The sequence below is a fragment of the Pristiophorus japonicus genome, chromosome 5 (genome assembly GCF_044704955.1).
Source record: "Pristiophorus japonicus isolate sPriJap1 chromosome 5, sPriJap1.hap1, whole genome shotgun sequence".
NCBI classification, from domain to species: Eukaryota; Metazoa; Chordata; class Chondrichthyes; family Pristiophoridae; genus Pristiophorus; species Pristiophorus japonicus.
In genome coordinates this window covers 158,807,053-158,827,644 of record NC_091981.1, presented here as the reverse complement: position 1 = coordinate 158,827,644, position 20,592 = coordinate 158,807,053, and the positions used below count along the sequence as shown (strand labels likewise).

Here is a 20,592-nt window from a genome sequence, read left to right as displayed (position 1 = left end):
CCAGAAAACTGTAGGAGAAGCCAGGGGAAGGTGAGGGGGCAATGCGTCCACATAAATCGCATTCAGTACATGGCGTTCTGCACACAAGAAATGGAGATTTCTTGGAAAATTATAAAAGGAGAAATAAAGCACTAGTGATTGTAAATGGATTATGAGCTCGCATTTTCTTTTTAGCTATTTATATGGCAGGTACAGAAGTGGTTCAAAATTAAGCAACCTGGCAAAATGCATGACTAAACCATATTTTACAGATAGTGCCTTCAGTGTTTCCGAGTATTGCATTATTTCTGCACATTTACCACCAACATTATTATTGCAAAATATCTTCTGCTAAATCTTTCCCAGAAATGGACAGTGAAGATTTAGTAAGTGTTGAAAACTGGAAATAAGTGCAGTTTGCTGATATAGCATCTGTTGATGGTTTTATATTCAATTTTATTCAAAAATTTCACTGCTGCCATTAAGAAATAAACCTCTGTGTTGGGGGCTGCTGTGTGTTTATCCGGATACTGTCCCACAATCCTTTGTGGCCCTGAAACCCAGACATCCAAGTGGACCTTCAGGAAGTTGGACTTGTCCTGCCAAGGGCAGCGATAACAGTCGGAATCAGGAGGCAAAGACTCACGAATGAGGCACTCCAGTGAAAAATAATTTCTACATGCCACCAAGGCAGGTAAAGATGCTTTTCAGATGCCCTTGCTGTTGTTTACTTCCCCTGAACTGTGCAGTCAATAGCAATTATTAGATTATTGTAACATTAGCATGCTTGATTACAAGTGTAAAATGTTTAATCATAAAAGAGAGTTTCTTGGCTATATGTAAATTAAGTGGAGCTAAAACTTGGGGATGGAGGGAGGGAATTTTGTGTAGATTGAAACTTATAGCTGGACAGGTACCCTCCCTTTATTCAGTCCACCATTTACCATGGCAAAGAGTAGACACCATATAATGGGCATAATATCCTTATGTTCTTAAAATTGTATTTGAATCCTGTGATTTTTGTCTTGGTCAAACTGCATCTATTCTTGAAATATTCAACATCACCTTCTCATCTCCCTCTTTCCTGGTGTAGAAATAGTCTGGTCACACTGTCGGTATATGTCCATTTGAGAACAATTATTTTTTTAATTTTAAACCTATTTTTCCCATAATGGGGCATGTAGTAAGTGATTTTGCTTCTATACTTGTACATCAAGGATCTATCGATGTTGCATTGTCAGTAATTGTGTGATATAGTGATGTGAGCCCTAGCTGTGTGTGGGTACAAACTAGATCTCTACTTTTGTAATGTGCTGTTATTTCTAACTGCAAACCATTTAATTCTGTAAAATCTGTTAGGCTGCAAGATGATGTGAAGGTCAGGACTTGTATATTCAGGAAGATGCAAGATTGCCATTTGTAAAGATGTGTTGCATGCTATCCCAAATTGAAACAACCAAATTAGTGTAGTTGTTTTCCTTTTTTTTCTCGAATGCATGCTGGGGTATGGTTCCTATTCTTCATCTTACTGAATCTTACAGCCTAGAAGAAGGCCACTTGGCCCATCATGCCTGTGCCAGCTCTTTGAAAGAGCTATCCAATTAATTCCACGTAGCCGCTCTTTCCCCATAGCCCTGAAAATGTTTCTTTTTCAAGTACATATTCAATTCCCTTTTGAAAGTTACTGTTGAATCTGCTTCCACCATCGTTTCAGGCAGTGCATTCCAGATAGGAGTCTAGCTGGTGAGTGTCAACAATATTTCAATTACAAATATGAGATGTAATGATTACCATGCAGCATCAATCACTTGTGTATCAAACAACAAAAGATATGGCAAGCCATCCGCCACCCGCCCCCCCCCCCCCAACTTAAAAGATAACATTTAATTTCCCAATGGATAGAAACACTCTTTTTAACAGCAATTATATACCAAGAACAGCTCTGCTATCAATAGCTGGCATAAACTGCTTCAGCAATCTCATTTGCTGTTTTTCCCTGAGCAAAAGCAATTCTTTTTGCTGAACCTAAAAGGAAAAAAGAAAGGAATCTGGTTTCTATCTTCAGACTCAGACAATACCATAAACTGTATATTGTGAAACGTATGTATTGCTCTGGAACAGTATAAAATTTAGAGCTGAGTTTGTGATCGTTCTCTTTAGCTGGCCTGTTTAAAAGACTGTGCTTGCTTACCTAGTATTTTTAAGGGGGACATTTTTGCATTAAATGACCTGTTCAGAACAATGATCTTTTTTTTTAAATGTTGTTTCTGTAAACAATTGACTTAGTGACAGTAACTACATTGGAAAATGTTCTGAGGTATGCAGTCTTAAATCTCTATGCACTTTTGAGGGAAATAGCGGTGAAAAGAGGTTATTCTCTTGTGATTATGATGCACATGCTGAATGTATTTAATGCCTAAAAAAAATCAATGCAACATTGATGCAGTACAGGCCATATCCTTGATGCCCCCTTGTCTAATGTCTTGTTCCAATGGATTGAGGGTCAACTACGCATGAAAATTTATTTTGCAGCTGTACCTTTTCAATTGCTGCATTGTAGTAATGGCTATGGTCGTCTCTTGTTATGTCACACTCCGGTTTACAGTGAAAGCATATGCTAATTTAAACTCAAATACATCGTGTGTCTGCTGCCAGCTCAGTAACCCTTTAGACATGTATGTGATGGGATCGCAAGATGAGAGCTGCTCTTTTAACCCCAGTCAGTGGAAGAAAGATTTGTTTCTCTCCACAAAATACTACTTCTCGTTGTGTACATATTTAATCCATATATACTTTTTTCTTTGATTGCTGAATGTAACTAAAACAGATTCAGAGTATGAGAAATTATCCATTTAAAATGCTGGTTTCCTTGTGATCTAAAATATCCATGTACATAAGAACATAAGAACATAAGAATTAGGAATAGGAGTAGGCCATCTAGCTCTTCGAGCCTGCTCCGCCACTCAAAAAGATCATTGCTGATCTGGCCATGGACTCAGCTCCACTTACCCGCCCTATGTACAATTCTGATTTTGCGCTGACCTGATTTTATAACTTTGCACAATGTTTAGGATGTTTCACTGTGTGGTGCCTGATATTTGTGCATATTAATTTTCTTCAGTTGAAAATTCTGTACTGAATGAAACTGCAGAATTCAAACTAATTTGATTAATAAATAAAACTGTGCATCTACATGTAACTAAGGGAAGAGTGGTATATAGAGTATTAGAAAGCAATCACAATTCACACCATACTTGGCCGAACTTGACGAATTAAAAAAAAAGAAAATAGTGAAAATGGAGAGAAATTGTGGTTAAGAACAAATTCATTTTTCATTCCAGAATATTTTCTTTCAAATAGTGTTTGAGATTGGAGCTTGCAGTGAATGAATATTTAGGAGACAGTGAGGTTAAAAACGACAGCAAAATTGGGACGATGCATAGAATTAAACCAAAATTACAATATGGAAACTGGCTGTTTGGCTCAACCAGTCTCTGCTGAGAGAAACAGATGAACGCGCATATTAAAGAAGTGAATGATTTTTTGTACAGCTGGTGTGGTGAGGAGGGAGGGAACGGACTTGTAAATATTCCATCACCTAGGTTCAAGATGTGCTTGCATACACAAGTACAGAACATATCTGTTTGCTGATGCATACAGTGTTAAATATTCATTGCGTCAATTTGGAATTTTCATAGCAGTCATAAGCACTGTCACATTGCTGGTAGTAATATCTGATAACGTTGCGGTGAAATAAGAAGTGGCATTGATCAATATATTGTTTGTAATGGAGGAGACTGTAACTGAGAACTCAGCAGGGATGGAGCTTGGAGTATGGATCATGTAAAGGTGGGAAAGGTCACTGACTGTCCTGCAGTCAGGAAGAGAATGAGGTCCCAGGCTTTGTGCTGTATGCTCCAGTTGCCTTGGTTGCCTCAGTTGTGCATGCTGTTTTTTTTGTTCAAACAGTTGATTTTTTAGTATCACTTGTGCTACATTGCAGTGCAGTTATTCTAAGAACTTTGTTAGAAGAAGCATTATACAGTAAAGTCCATTGAGCTGAATGCTAAGTATTGAAGCAAGATGTTTAATGTAAAAGCAAACTGAAGTCTAGTTTTTTGAGAAATAAAAGACAGAATTACCCTGTTATGGACTTCCAAAGTAAATATTTTTAGAGGATTTAATATTTATTAAATATGCTGGCAGGCATTTATTACCCAGTTAATATCCTGTTCTCACTGAAAAGGATGTTTGTCTGAATTTTTGCACTTTTCCTATTTAAAAAAAAAAAACTTTTCATCTGTTTAGGCAGAGGATATGTGATTAATGGTAATCTTTTCTACAAAGGCAGGTTGAATGAACGTTTTGGTGTATGTTTGAATTTCTTCATTTGTCCCTTATGTTTCAACTGGATTTCATTTAAATATTTTAATAGTTACATTTTTCATGCAGGTTCATGCTTTTAGCATTTACATTTATTTTCAAAGTATATGATCGAGCTTACACAAACTGTGTGTAATCTGTCTAGTTTGAAGAGGTTGCTCTACACTGCTGTGACATACTTAGAGCTAAAACAAACTACTATGTGCAGTTTTATGCTACATTAATCCCATCTTGAAGCTTAAGCTTGTTCAGAACAGATGATATCTTGTGCTAAAGCAAATGAGTATTAATGCTTTTCATCTGAAGCAAAGCCCAAATCCCAGGGCTGAAATGCATTGTGTATAGATTACCCATATCTGGACTAATTTGTTCCTTTACAATATGAGGATCTTCAGTAATCTCTTCTTTTGCATTTACAGACAGCGGGAGTAGCTCACCCCTCCCCAAATATGCTTCATCACCCAAACCAAACAACAGCTATATGTTCAAACGAGAACCCCCAGAGGGATGTGAGAAAGTGAAGGTCTTTGAGGAAATGTCGTAAGTATTTCCTTTATTCTTTTATAAAATTATTTTATTATTGGGCACTTTTTGGAAATGACTGAAACACACTGGGCCATTTAGGATTAAATCAATAAATTGCATCTTTAGAGTTTTGCAACAAATGCTATAGCATCCTTTTACTAACTGGGGGAAAAAGACAATGGGCTCAATTTTCCCTGAGCCCATTTTCTAGCGTACTTGCCGGAGTTGTGCCGCTTCATTACGTCAGTAGATGCTCCAGAAAAAAATCTTCGGACTTTTGCCGCTGTTTGGCCTCTACTCTGCAGCCGTGCAGCGTGGCCAGTCGCCTCTGGGTGGGTGGAGCCTGCGTTCCGCGCTGGGAAAATGTGCTGGGACGTCTGCGAATGTGCGGTGGAAAAAAGTGACGTTCCTGACATCTCTGAAATGGTCATGCATGCGCAGTAGTGCTCTGAGTTGGCACTTGGCCATTTTTAAACAGCTACTTGTGTCTGCAAGCTAGAAGGAGTGCTGTGTTTTTGTTGGTGGGCAGGAGTAAGGTTGTGGGCTAGCATCAAAAGAATGGTTGCTGGCAACAAGGTTAGTAATGGAGAAGCGGTTTCAGGAGAACCCTGTTCATTCTGTCTCCACAAGGAAAGTAAAACAAAGTTTAAAAAACGTACCTGTTTGCGCTTCTGGTTAAATTGCCGCCGCTCTGTGGCCCCCGTTGCTGGCCAGTTCGCTCGCTCCCGCCCCTAGCCCAGGCTGAGTGGCCTTCTCCCTTCCAGTCCCAGCACCTAACAACAGCCCCCCCTCTTTCTCCCCCCTTCTCTCTCTCTTTCCCCACCCCCTTACCTTTCCTGCTGCTGCTCTCCGGGTATCTGCTGCACTTACCTGCACCGATTTCCTTACCTGCGCCGATTTCTTTAACTCTCCACAAGGGTTTTCTTGAATGGCCACATACACCGGCCTAAATAGAAATGGACTAACTATCAGCTGGCCAAAGTTGCCTAAATGGGCAGAATTGGTGTAGGTGGCTGGTAACGCCCCCTTTTGAGAAAAAAAACTACCTAAAAAAATGTAACTAAGTCAGTTACGCTCGTGCATATTGATTGGGGAAACTGGGGATTTTTAAGTTAGGCCAGAAAAAGCAGCCTACTCCAAAAAAAAATGGAGCAAATACTGGGGAAAATTGAGCCCCATGTTTGTGGTTTGGAATCTATATTTACATGGTTAGCATAACAGCAAAGTAAAAGTTCAAATTCTTTATTAAACATACATATTTTGGAATATTTGGCAATTAAAAACCATAAATGCCTGCTGATTCTTTTACAGTTTCTTGCCAGTAAATACAATGCTAACTTCACTAGGATGTGAAGTTATGGCTATTTTTTCATCCACACTAGAGGGCCTCAACTGAGTACATGAGTTCAGGATATTCTTTTGCACCAAGGGATCGAGCTCCATTCCCAATGAGATATTCTGCAAGGAAATATAAGTGCATCTTTAAATGGAAACAAACTGTTCTAATTAAAAATAATAAAATGTGCTGTACTGCAGAATAGACCAGATCAAGAGCAGCATTGATAGAGGTAACTATATATAACCTAGAGAGAAAATAAATGTGCTTTTTAATATATTAATTATAAGAAAATTTAACTTTAATAACTTACAATTGGTATCTTTGGTAGAGTAAGGCATTATTCTGAAGTTTAATGCCATGGGATTTTTTTTGTACAAATGTAATGTGAATGGCTGGATTTGGTGTCTCATTGGCTCCAATATTTGTGAGGTTGGAGGGGAACCCGGAAATCCTGACTAATTTAATGGCGGGAGCTCATCATTTTTTAATTCCATTTCTCACCCGGTGGCTGGTCAGCTGCTGGGCAGGAAGCCAGAGGTAGAAGGCCACAATGGCCTTGGAAAAGATCGGAGCTCGGTGGTGGGAGTAAAGCAGCGAGAAGAGTCCACGATCAGCAACAAATTTGCTTGGGGGGGTGAGGGAGGGGGAGTGGGGGGGAGAAACGACCTCCTGCTCCTGGCCCACAAGCTGTGCTATAAAAGGAACTTACCTGCTTGATCTGGCTGCTCCTGTCTCCATTTAGCCACCCGGGTTTCCTGAGCCCTGGGAAACACGGCTGGTCAGCATTGAATTTAAATCGGGCTCCCAACTGCACTGTGGGAGCCAGATTCCAATATTGTAATGAAGTGTCCCGTCCCTCCAAGACAGGCACGGCATGCAACCCGCCGGCGTAAAAATGGCAGCAAGCTCGTACCCTGCGGGTTGGGATTGCTTTTCATAATTTTACATTTTTAAACCCTCCCTCCCCACCTGGACCTACTTCCGATCTTCGTGTGGAGGTTAATATCAACCTCTTTATATTCATCATACTAATATGTGCTACCGAGGACCATTTCCAGTGGAACAGAGAAGGCTAAGGCAATTTAATAAGAGGTTTTTAAAATTATGACTAGTTTTGGTAGGGTGAATAGGAAAGGGCTATTTCTTTTAGTTGAACAAAAACTGATGAGTTATCATGAATTTAAAATCGTCACTGAGGAGAAAGGTTCGGGGAAATTTCTCTCCACAGTGGATTATTGCAGCATGGAATGCTTTGCCACAATAAAAGCTGGAGCAGAGAATGTTGTACCTTTTGAGGGAAAGTTGAATAAATATTTGAAACGGGAAGATACAAGGCTACAGGGAGAAAGTAGGGCGGTGGGACTAATTTTGGTTTGCAGCAAAGATTTGACACCGAGACATGGACTGAATGGCCTTCTCCAAGTGCCAGCACTTCTATGGTGCCAGCATTTCAAGATTTGGAAAGTTATAATACTATTTACTGCACATATTATATCATACAAATTTTGATTTAATAAAAATGAATTGCCCCGGAGATATCAGCATTCATTTACACCATGGTCACTCTTTAGCCCTGTAGTGCACACTTCAAAGCTGCAGCTACAAAATGTGATTAATATTTGCCCCATGGTACTCTTTAGAAAGGTTACAGTTTATATACATAGGTGTGCCGTAGGGATCAGGATAAACCCAGTTTATCCACAAACAAAGAGGTGGTAATTAAGCAAGATTAATAAAATATGAAAGAAATACAGAAAAAAATAGTTTATAAAAAAAATACACACATTAAAGGAAAAATAAATGAAATAGTTTAATGGAAAGAAGGGTAGCAAACATGGGAAATGGAAGAATATATTTACTTCATAAAGATCTTTCTGAGATATGATTTTCATTTAAAGAATATTCGTGAGCGCAATTACACTCAATCCAGAGGATGGTAAGGTTAATAAAATCAGCCCGAGTAATGGATTGGATCAAAATTATAACAACTTGTATTTTTATACAGTGCCTTTAAATATATATAAACATCCTCAGGCCCTTCACAGAGGGAAAAATAAACTGATTCTGAGGCAAAGAAAAATATATTGGGAAAGATGATGAAAAACTTGAACAATTAAATGGGTTTTAAGGAGGATCTTGGAGGCGGAGAGGCATGGGGAGGGAAGTCGAGAGAATGGGACCGAGGTGGCTGAAGGCATGGCTGCCAATGGTGGGATTGGGGAAGGAAGGGGAGAATGCATAAGAGGCCAGAGTCACAGGAATGGAGAGTTAGGAGGGTGTTTGGGGAATGTGGGGGGCATTATAGGGCTGATGGAGGTCACTGCAGTAGGGCAGGGCACAAAGGCAAAAATTTTAAATTTGAGATGTTGAGTGACTGGGAGCCAAGGTTAGGTCAGTGAGGAGGTGGATGTTGGACAAGCAGGACTTGGTATGGGATAGAATATGGGTGCAGAGTTTTGGGCAGGATAGAGTTTATGGAAGGTGGTGGATCATAGGCCAACAAGTTGGCATTGGAATACTCGAGTCTAGAAGTCACAAAGGCATATGAGAATTTCAGCAGTGGATAGACTGAGGTAGGTGATGTTGCAGAGGTGGAGGGAATTTAGGGTCAGAAACTCAGTTCAGGGTCAAACAAGATGTCGAGGTTGCGAACTGTTTGATTTAGTCTGATGTTTGGGAGGGGATGGAGTCAACATGAGTGAGCAGAATTTGTGGTGGTGCAGGGGGTGGGAAAGCGGGGTGGAAAGAGAGAGATGGTGAAAGATGATTACTGCAGTCCAAGATTAAATGTGGGGTGGGGGGGAATGACACGGATATGGTGAAAGATGATTACTGCAGTCCAAGATTAAATGTGGGGTGGGGGAGAATGAATGACACGGATATGGTGAAAGATGATTACTGCAGTCCAAGATTAAATGTGGGGTGGGGGGGGAATGAATGACACGGATATGGTGAAAGATGATTACTGCAGTCCAAGATTAAATGTGGGGTGGGGGAGAATGAATGACACGGATATGGTGAAAGATGATTACTGCAGTCCAAGATTAAATGTGGGGTGGGGGGGGGAATGAATGACACGGATATGGTGAAAGATGATTACTCCAGTGCAAGATTAAATATGGTGGTGGTGGGTGGGGTGGGAGATGGTGAAAGATGATTATTCTCCAGTCCGAGATTAAATGGGGTGGGGAGGGGGAGAGATACTGAAGGAATGATTACTCCAGTCCAAGATTAAATGACAGATAAGTAATCTGCATAATTGCATAAAGCTGTTTTGGTTCCTCTAAGAAGCTGGAGTTAGACTTAGCCTCACAGACAGAAGCTTTGTGCAAGACAGCTGCACTGGTTTGTCAGTTATATATTACAAATTAATGACACAATGCAACATTATACAATCCTTTCCATAAAGCTGAAAGTTTGACACCAGAGCAAAGTAAATCTAATTTCTTGTCTTTACTTTGCTGGTAAAATTTTGGTTTTGTAAAACAAATCACCCAATTAGATGTTTTGAGACAATTGATTCATTTTCTTTAATACTGCTTAGCTTTTTATCTTTGTTCTTTGGCAAAAGTATATAGTTCCCAAGAGCAGTGGCCTCAGACTGACAAAAGAGATGTTTGTCTGAATCAGAACATTTAATTTTATATATAAATTTACTAGCATCGATATAACAAAAGGAGTCTACATTTTGAAGTTATGGTATCAAGCCTTTTTATGGAAGAACACATAATGCAGAATATATTTCCTGTGCTGGTTTGCTCTTTTCCCTCAGCGGACCAACTGTACCCCTGATGAGCAGAGTTTCTGTAATAGCTTTTTATAAATAGAACAAGGTAATTGGCATTCAATTTACATTAGATTCTCAGATTGGTCAAAGTGACACAAAATGTATCGATTGCAAACTGCAAAGTTAGCTAGTAGATGTCTGAAGGAAACTCTTTCAATCTAAGTATTAGAAAACTTAAAACCTGTTTTTCCTTAAATACTGACTTCAGGAAAGTTTGTTTCCTTATGGAATTTTATCTGTAGCAATCTCATGGTTAGAAAAAGTAAAATAAAAAGGGATCACAAAATAGAAGGCTTGATTGCTGGTGAGGCTGGATGCTTGCATCAGGATGCCTGAGATTACATCTGATGAGTTGGAAAATCACAATTCAGGAAAACACTTGGATTCAACAGGAAAATGTCAGAAATGAAATCCCTTTTGCATACTCCAAAAAAATGTTGCCAAGTGTGATAAATTAATTTCAGTGTAAGGTACATTTAACATAGTAAAAACCATTCTGACATGATTGCTTTACATTCACTGGGTTTAGGTTACTGGTCAAAGGGAAGCATAATACTTGATATGTTAAGCCATTGGTGAGTTGGGCATACCGAGATTGTGATGCACAAAAAACTACCTTGATTTTTCCACGTTGCAAGTGGACAAATGCACATATTGGGGACTTCTGGTGTTATTAGCAAGATTAAAACTAATCCAATCATTGCATTTCTGGGCCTTTTACAAGGCATACAATTTAATAGGAGATCCTGCTCTAGTTATATTGAAATAAATTAGAAATCTAAATTTCTCTTTAATCGAAGCTCTGGTTGTGATGCCTTTGATGTCTGTAATCTCTTTAGCTTTCATCTCTGAATATTAATGGAGAGGAAGAAAAAGCAAGCTGTTTTACTATGGAAATATTTGAGAACAATTATTCAGTATTTAGTTCTCTAATGTGATTAAAGTGCAGCTGGTTGAACAAAATTTCAGTATTTCTGCTGGGCCTAACTATTTAATTCACCAGAAGTGAAATGATTCTTTGACATAATCTATCTGTATCTATGATGGTGTCGGGTAACTTCAATTTCAATGAAATAGCTCAGAAACAGGCTTGACTGTTTGGTACCAAGAGTTTATATTGATTTTGTGTGATCTATATGTTTGTTCCCCCTCTAAGGTCATTGTAAAAATAATTTGTAATTGAATTGTTTTGCGGGAACAGTGTGGCTTGAAATGATGTGATGCTAGTGTTGGTAATTAGCGTGCACATGTAAATGGGAAAAGTCCTTGAGGAGGAAGGTTGTATGCTTTATGGTGAAGAGTACAACTATGGCAGTAGGAATATAAAGAGTTGCAGCATCACGTTTTTTGCTCATTAAAGGCAATCCAGAGGTATTTCTGGTGGAAATGCTGAGAATTATCATTTCCTACAAGTCATGAGAGAAAGAGGAAGCATCAAACAGCAATACACAAAAGAATTGAGTGTAGCTTTCTTTTCTTTGTTGTGCCCTTTCTCTCTCTCTCTCTCTCTCTCTCTCTCTCTCTTTCTGTGATGAAGAATCGACCATACAGCAGCCCCACTTAAGGTTGGCAATTGAATTGTAATTTTATTTTAAATGTATGTTGTTTTCGGTTGGTAAAGACGTTATATTAACATGTTAACATAATAGAATGAATAATAAGGACTGATGAGCTCCCAAGATTTCTGGTAACTTTGAAATGTCAGTTTTGCTATTTTTCACGATGCCAGCAGTGTGGAATTAGTTATATTACAAGTAACAAAGCTGAAGATGTTTGTGTTGCATTTTGATATGTAATATATTTTTGAACTGAAATAAAAACATTTCTGCATTAAAAAAAATCAGTGTTATGAACATAGAAATGATATTCATTCTATGTAGAAATAATTTAAACAAATATTCTTGATTTCAATTTTGTGAAATTTTGAATTGTCAAATGAATCTGTTTCCTTTTAGATTATATGTTTGCCAATATCCTTTCTTCACTCTCTAATTGAACATATTCAATCAGTATTGTATCTCATTCTGCCGAATCTTTTAGCAAAACCCTGTCAGTTGAAACCGTTGTCATTTTTTTGCTGTGATGCTGTCTCTCAGTAATGTCGCACTCATGGAATTGTTTTCATTTTCACTGCTGAATCTCCTCATGAATATTGGAAACTGTAGTAAGAGAAATTCTGGGGCACCATAAAGGGTGTATCTCCTTTTTGAGTTTATTGATAATTTTGCTCTCTCCTAGGTCTCGTTCTCCCAGCTCAGTCCCTTTGTTTTCCTGTCCTGACAGAAACAAAGTGAACTTCATCCCTAAAGGGTCAGCTTTCTTTCCTGTAAGTATCGTCAGCCGACCTCTGTTCTCCACCTCTGACCTGATGCTCAAGAACTCGTCATTCTCTGGCCTCAGTCCCAGCATAGCATCCAGCACTGTGACTGCTGAGCAGTTTTCAACTCAGGTCTCATTCTCACCTTTGTCAGATGACACCAGCACAACGGACTCTGAGGCCTCTGTGCAGCAGACATCGCGTCAGCAGCAGCAGCTCCACGAGTCTCAAACTGAAGAACTCTCCTCAGCTCAGAACTTTGTGATCATTTAGCCCCCGCCCCCTCATGGTGGAGCAGGCCTCTGCCCTTGTGTAGGGGTAGTCTATATATCGGATCGTCTGCATGGAGTAGCACCTGCATTCTGAACAAAGGTTCTTAGAATTTTAGCATATCTTACACTGTTCTTGGCAGGGATAGAATTCCTCTTTTAGGAAATGTTTGTGAAAAGCAGTGATGCTTGCGAAACACATGCTTTCATATAAGTGTTTTAAGTGCAGACTATGCATTACATGGTATGTTGGATGGATTAGTACTGTTGTCCTGTGTTCTGTTCCATCTCCTACAGTAAGAATAAGCTCTATATATAAAAACAATGCCTGTCTAAAAGATAGAAAAATAGATGTTGTGTTATGTCCAATGGAGAAAAAAAATATTATGTTTACAAACAATCCAGGTTGTTTAAGTTTATAAATTCTGTAACACATACAATGCAAAAAAAAAAAATGGCCACAAACCGTTGCACAGTGCCCACCCTATGGCCTAGCTTCAGGTACTTCAGTTGAAGTCTAAACTCAGGTAATTTGGAATGTATATCAGCGTAGGATTTGAATGAATTTGTGGCTGAACAAGCTAAGGGGGAGTTTAGGGTAAGCATCACTCTCTTGCCTTTCCTTTTTGTACATTAACCTTTCTTCATTACATTCCACTTTCTTTAAATAGAAGTGCATTCTGATCCGGGAAAGACCTGGACGAGGGTGAATATTAAAGAACCAGCATTACTGTGATGTCTGACATCACTTGTTTTAGTGGATGTTCGGTCAAAAATTTGCATAAACCATTGTTTTGAAACGTATCAGCGTTTTGTGTGACATTTCAGAATTTAGGAAAAAAAAGTTTCAGGTGTTGAAGACTGTTAAGCTGTTACAAATACAGTAAAGTGTTGAATACTGGGCTGTATCTAAGAAACATTCCATATTGTGAAGAGATCTCAATGATCAAACGTTGAAGTTACATAACCGGACTCTTCAGGTTCTTGTGTTGGATATGTTCCCTTTTCTGTGTGCGAAGTTTAGAATTGGCAGATACACAAAGTAAAATGCTGTTACAAAGATGAAATAAAATTAATGTTTAGTTTCTCATCTTGACCCCTACCTTTTATGTTAAAACCCTTGTTTGCACAATTTTCTATGGCTATTGCCAGGTAGCTTTTCATTTATAAAGAGAGTTTTTAAACAGTAGTTACTTAGCTAGTATTTATTTAACTAAAATGTACTTTGGTACAGAAATGTGATGGACTAAGGTTCAGCATGGCTGATTATCTTTTTAGGATTCAATTCAATAAATGACTCCAATTATTTGAGTGTTACACTGGAATGGATGAAGAACGTGCCAGTTATTTTGCGGAACAAGAACCCAGGACTTGGCATTCAACTGCAGAAATAAAGATTGCATCTGATGTTGGATTTTACCACTAAGTTGGTACAGGGTGACATAGATGAATATCCATGAGAGAGAACTTACTAGGGGACCGATGTGTCCAAAACCCCTTTTAACTTAATTTTTCACCTGAGAAACTAGATATTAATTTTTACCAAACACTGTTGCAAATCTGTTCTGATTATGATCTTTATTAAGGTTTTGAACCAAATTGGTTGGAAATTAGCTGAACTTAAAAAAAAAAAGTAAATTTAAAACATTTATTGGTCTCAGAGTGTATCTTACATCCAGATGTAGAAATTTTGTTTGTCAAACACATTGTTTAAAAACCTGTTTGAAATTGTGTACATAGTTTTGCTGTTATTTCTAGCCATTGTGCTAAACAGTATTTATGAGTTGCCACACAATGTTTCTTTAAATAATGCATAGTGTGGCTTTTGTTTTGTATTTTTTCAGTATATAGTTCTCGTGTCTTATTTAAAATAAAGTTATAGCAAAGAGCATGAATAAAAGCTGGCAATTTTCTAATCATATTTGGTTTTTAATAATTTTAGTTGGGAGCCAATTCTTTGTATATTATAGATTTCAAAGGTAGAAAGCTTCAGTTGTCAGGATTGCAACTGACCACAACAACTGTTTAATGAAGTATTTTGAGTTTGTGTCCAACTTCAAACTACCCGGAGTTCTTGGTTTATAAAATGGTTGTTTGACATCATTTTGTGCCTCCCATTTTGCAAGAATACAGTGTGTTTATAAAAGCACATGGTGCAGGCATGATTCTACTGGAAAGTGGTGGAGCAGACTCATAGGCCACCCTTGTTTTATAACTGCTGAAGTGGAAGAGGTGCTACATGATGTGTTTGTGAAGCCGCTGTACCTTACCATCTACCTGGTAACTCCAGGTATCTATCACAGGCACTAATGAAAATTATTAGTAAATGTGATAGTTTACAAATAAATTGGGAACAAATGTACAGTCTTAACATAGCTACAGTTCTTTTTTTTATGGATGGCATAAACTTATTATTTTAGTCAAAATTTAATCATGGGTTAAGCTGAAGCAGTTCTACAGGCATTTATATTAATACCCAGACTTCAAATGTTAATTCTCATGCGACAAAAGACAAACAAGTAATGCCCCTTCCCCCTTCAATTAACTTAGTGAGCTCTATTACATTTTATGTTCAAATCTTGATGGAAAAATAAACTTTGATTTCTCTTGAGTCCAAAACCCATTTTTAATTCAAATTTTGATTTTGTTTTTAATTAGAAACTCCTACCTTATTGGAGTGTATGCACCAATTACAGGTTTAATGAAGACTCAAAAAAAACTGTTGAGCTCAACAGACTAGTTTAACAATATCAGTGATTTATTCTTCCACTCCATTCTCTCACGTGATATTCTCTTATCACTGGTATGTGTACTTCTAAAGAACAGTGCCAGCCCAGATACTGGAGGGATTCAGGACTCCAAGCTGAAGTGTCACTAGCTAACGGGGCATTTGGAAATAGCGATTTGCCAACCACTAAAATTTGAAATATTACCCTATGGTATTCTATCAAGTAGACAGGAGAAGAGCTAACACTCTTACTAGCTGAAAGGATTCCAGTTTGAAAAATCTTTAGAATTTGGAACAGCAGAACTAATTTAAATGTGCTTCAATGCAATATGAATTAAAATAGGTTGGAATAAACAGTCCCGTTCATATATCCTCTCTTGCTTGGCACACTTTCAAACTGTGATTTCTCACTTTACCCAGCTAAAGAGTGTGCTAAATGTATGTTGGATTCAGTTGAGAGATTGTGATCTGAATTTTATCACTATCCTAACAGAAACTATTGAATTTCATTTTATAATACATATTTAAATAATTGTAATCTAAAGCATCTTTGATAGAATAGTTACCTAATGACATTGGCCCAAAAATTGCAGTTGGCGACATAGCTAGAGTATGCCGCTAACCTACGAAAAGAATAAAAACTTACCTTGTTCGAGACCCAGGACGGAGACTTGCTCTTCAGCGCTGCAGCGTTGTCCAAAATGTATTACATCAGGAAGGCCATGAGCGCAGCGTATGGCTATACTTGAGGGAAGACACACCCACAAAAGCTGTCAAAACTAAGCTACGCCCATGGAAACTTCCAGTCTCTTCCATTGAAATTACATTTTTAAAACTTTTCATTTAAAATGGTACTTTGACTTATTTCATATCAGCATTTTGTGTTTTTTTCATCCAAACTCTCCATTTATAAGTCCCTATGTATACAACTTTCTGTTTTGATACTCAGTAAAAGTCTAACAGTGTTTTATCTCCTACAAGTAATGTTGTTGAACTTCAAAAAGAGATTCTCAGCCATATATTCAATATTAATTTTCACGATTAAAATACACTATTTAGACTGGTAACAGATAAATCTATTTTCCTTGTTATAGATACATTATATTTAGTTTATTTTTGAGTTAAAAGGACAGAATTGATCAATGGAATCTGATAGATGTTCACTTTATTTAACTTTCTTAACCAATTCCATGAAACTCAACCAACAAAAAAAGTTTCCTCCACCAAAACATACACAGCCGAAAAGAGGATCTATGGATGTATATTGTGTAACAGACTCCTGCATCTGCTTCCACTAACTAAGAAAACCACTGGTAATTGGTGGGTAAATAGCCTAACTCTGCGCCAGCCATTGGGATATCTGAGGTGGTACGGATCATCTTGACAAAGCGAAAGTTTGGGGTTTATCGCATGCATTCATACCCACCGCACAATCGGAACCATTTTGTTTCTAAATGAATAAAATACAAATTTGTGTTTAATTTCCTACCTCCATCAATGATGTTGAATGCTGCTAATTGTTTATTCACTGCACACACCACTGCTTCTCCTTTTTAGTCACTATGAACTTGCATTTATATATAGGGTGACTATATTTTCTTAACAGAATCTGGGTGACACACACGGTGGGAGCACAGCAAAGTAGCCAGGATGGAAAATGTAGGTTTTTAGCAGAAAAGATTTTAACAATTGCACATATACACTACAAATGTAATACAATTGTGTATATGGATGTACAACTATGGATGTAAAGCCACATTATTGAAACGCAGTCACCCAACCGCCTCCCCCAGTGACTGAGGTCACACCTGATACAACTCCCCCAGTGACTAGGATCACACCTGATACAACTCCCCCAGTGACTAGGATCACACCTGATACAACTCCCCCAGTGACTGAGGATACACCTGATACAACTCCCCCAGTGACTGAGGACACACCTGATACAACTCCCCCAGTGACTGAGGACACACCTGATACAACTCCCCCAGTGACTGGGATCACACCTGATACAACTCCCCCAGTGACTGAGGATACACCTGATACAACTCCCCCAGTGACTGAGGACACACCTGATACAACTCCCCCAGTGACTGAGGACACACCTGATACAACTCCCCCAGTGACTGGGATCACACCTGATACAACTCCCCCAGTGACTGAGGATACACCTGATACAACTCCCCCAGTGACTGAGGACACACCTGATACAACTCCCCCAGTGACTGGGATCACACCTGATACAACTCCCCCAGTGACTGAGGACACACCTGATACAACTCCCCCAGTGACTGGGATCACACCTGATACAACTCCCCCAGTGACTGAGGACACACCTGATACAACTCCCCCAGTGACTGGGATCACACCTGATACAACTCCCCCAGTGACTGAAGTCACACCTGATACAACTCCCCCAGTGACTGAGGACACACCTAACCACCCCACTACTGTGACTAAGGTGACGCCTGCCCACTCCATCCCCCATGACTGAGGACTCGGCTGACTTCCCTCCCTCTCTCCCTGCTGCCATCCCTCCCCCCCCCCCCCCCAGTGACAGGTGACACTTAAACATTCCCTCCCCCCTCCCCCCCCAAAGACACCTTTTAACTGGAGTAGCCCATTTAGCCCCTCGAGCCTGCTCCACCATTCAATGAGATCATGGCCGATCTGCAACCAAATTCCGTATACTTGCCTTTGGCCCATATTCCTTAATACTATTGGTTAACAAAAAATTGTCAAACTCTGACTTAAAATTAACAATTAATCTAGCATCAATTGCCATTTGTGGAAGAGAGTTCCAAGTTTCTACCACCTTTTCTGTGTAGAAGTGTTTCCTAATTTCAGTTCCGAAAGGTCTGGCTCTAATTTTTAGACTGGGCCCCCTCGTCCTAGAATCCCCAATCACCAGAAGTAGTTTCTCTCTACTCTTATTAATATCCCCATCCTCAATGATGGCAGAGCCCAGCATGCAAGTGTAAAAGACAAGGCCAAAGCATTTCAGCAAGAAGGGCCGAGTGAATGATCCATCGGCCTCCTCCTGAAGTCCCCATCATCATAGAAGCCAGTTTCCGGCCAATTTGATTCACTCCACATGATATCAAGAAACGGCTGAGTGCACTGGACACAGCAAAGCCTACGAACCTCAACAACAACCTGACAGTCATGCTGAAGATTTGTGCTCCAGAATTAGCTGCACCTCTAGCCAAACTGTTCCAGTACAGCTATAACACTAGCATCTACCCAACAATGTGGAAAATTACCCAGGTATGTCCTGTCCACTAAAAGTAGAACACTTCCAATCCGGCCAATTATCACCCCATCAGTCTACTTTTAATCATTAGTAAAGTGATGGAAGGTGCTATCGATAGTGCTATCAAGTGGCATTTACTCACCAATAACTTGCGCACCGATGCTCAGTTTGGGTTCTCCAGCAAGTGTCTCACCTCCTGACTCCCCAGAGCCTTTCCACCATCCAAAAGGCACAAGTCAGAAGTTTGATGGAATACTCTGCACTTTTCTGGATGAGTGCAACTCCAACAACACTCCAGAAGCTCGACACCATCCAGGACAAAGCAGCCCGCTTGGTTAGCACCCCATCCACCACCTTAAACATTCACTCCACCACCGGCGCACTGTGGCTGCAGTGTGTACCATCTACAAGATGCACTGCGTCAACCCACCATGGCTTCTTTGGCAGCATCTCCCAAACTTGCAACCTCTACAACCTAGAAGGACAGGGGCAGCAGGCACCTGGGAACACCATCACCGCAAGTTCCCCTCTAAGTCACACACCATCTTGACTTGGAAATATATCGCCGTTCCTTCATCGTCGCTGTGTCAAAATCGTGGAACTCCCTCCCTAACAGCCTTGTGGGTGTACCGTCGCCACACGAACTGCAGTGGTTCAAGAAGGTGGTGCACCACCACCTTCTCAAGGACAATTAGAGTTGGACAATAAATGATCTCTTGTTGGAGATAGTCATTTCCTGGCCCTGGTGTGGCATGAATGTTACCTGCCACTTATTAGCCCAAGTCTGAATGTTGTGCAGGTCTTGCTGCATGCGGGCATGAACTGCTCCATTATCTGGGGAGTTGTGAATGGAACTGAACATTGCAACCATCAGTGAACATCCCCACTTCTGACCTTATGATGGAGGGAAGCTCATTAATGAACCAGCTGAAGATGGTTGGGTTTAGGACACTGCCCTGAGGAACTCCTGCAGCAATGTCCTAAGACTAAGATGATTGACCTCCAACAATCACAACCGTCTTCATTTGTGCTAGGTATGAATCCAGCCAGTTGAGAGTTTTCCCCATGATTCCCATTGAATTCAATTTTACTCGGGTTCCTTGATGCCACGCTTCGTCAAATGCTGCCCTGATGTCAAAGGCAATCACTCTCACCTTGCCTTTGGAATTCAGGGGGCCGAAATTCGACCTCCTGATAAGGCCTCTGGCCGCCTGAAAGCGGCGCCATGGGACGGCAGGGAATGGCTGCCGATTTATAGCAGACTGGTCGATGTTCGCAAAATTGAGCTCAGGGCTTTTTGCTGCGGTACGAGTATCCGCTCCGCTTCCCCCCACTTCCGTCCCGCTCCCCCCACTTTCGCCCCGCTCCTGTAGATGCACCTCAGTGGCTCTGCCCCGGAAGGAAAATTCATATAAAAAAAGTCTTGTGGCCTGTCAGTGCCCCTGACAGTGTTTTGTGTCAGTGCACAGTGACGGCTCAAGACTGCCAACGGACTTTAAAGGCGCGCTACATGCATCTCCATTTTTTGGGCAGATAATTTTTCAGACTTCTCACAAGTTTGACAGTTGCCCTTTTCAGAGCGGCATTGAGTGCTTGTGGGTTAGGGTCCTCAATCTGTACCAGATAGAGGCCTCATTGTGGAGGTTGAACTTGCAGAGGCAAAAGGCTCAGTGATGGCAGCGTAACGCCTCTTGCACACTGTGCGCAGCAGGAAGGCACGCAGGAGAAGGCGGTGCCAGCTCCAAAGGCAGCGGGCAAGGGACACAGCAGACATGGATGCCCAACATGTAAAAGGCCATGGAAATGGCGACAGACCTCAACCCAGAGAGGTGGCCCAGGAAGGATCTGCTGTCAGGAGGAGGGTCTGCTAGGCTGACCGCCCCCCCCCGCCACTCCCCACGCCACTCCCCACCCCCTCCAAATAGTGGGCAAAATCGAGAGAAGGCAGGATGCAAAGGAGGCAGATGCTTGCCAACCGGAAACTGCAGAGGTCGAGGAGCAGAAAGAGCATG

At 40.3% G+C, this 20,592-nt stretch overlaps 1 protein-coding gene across 2 annotated transcripts in view; it reads left to right on the top strand.

Annotated features, from left to right (window-relative positions):
• Positions 1-14,509, top strand: part of glcci1a (glucocorticoid induced 1a) — a 226,667-nt gene extending 212,158 nt beyond the window's left edge. For both annotated transcript variants that reach the window (XM_070881031.1, XM_070881030.1), the window contains exons 7-8: positions 4,782-4,902; positions 12,252-14,509. In XM_070881031.1, coding sequence (XP_070737132.1) covers positions 4,782-4,902; positions 12,252-12,603 — 473 coding nt within the window. In that variant the 3' untranslated portion in view covers positions 12,604-14,509. The remainder of the gene's footprint in view (positions 1-4,781; positions 4,903-12,251) is intronic.
• The last annotated feature ends 6,083 nt before the right edge of the window (positions 14,510-20,592 follow it).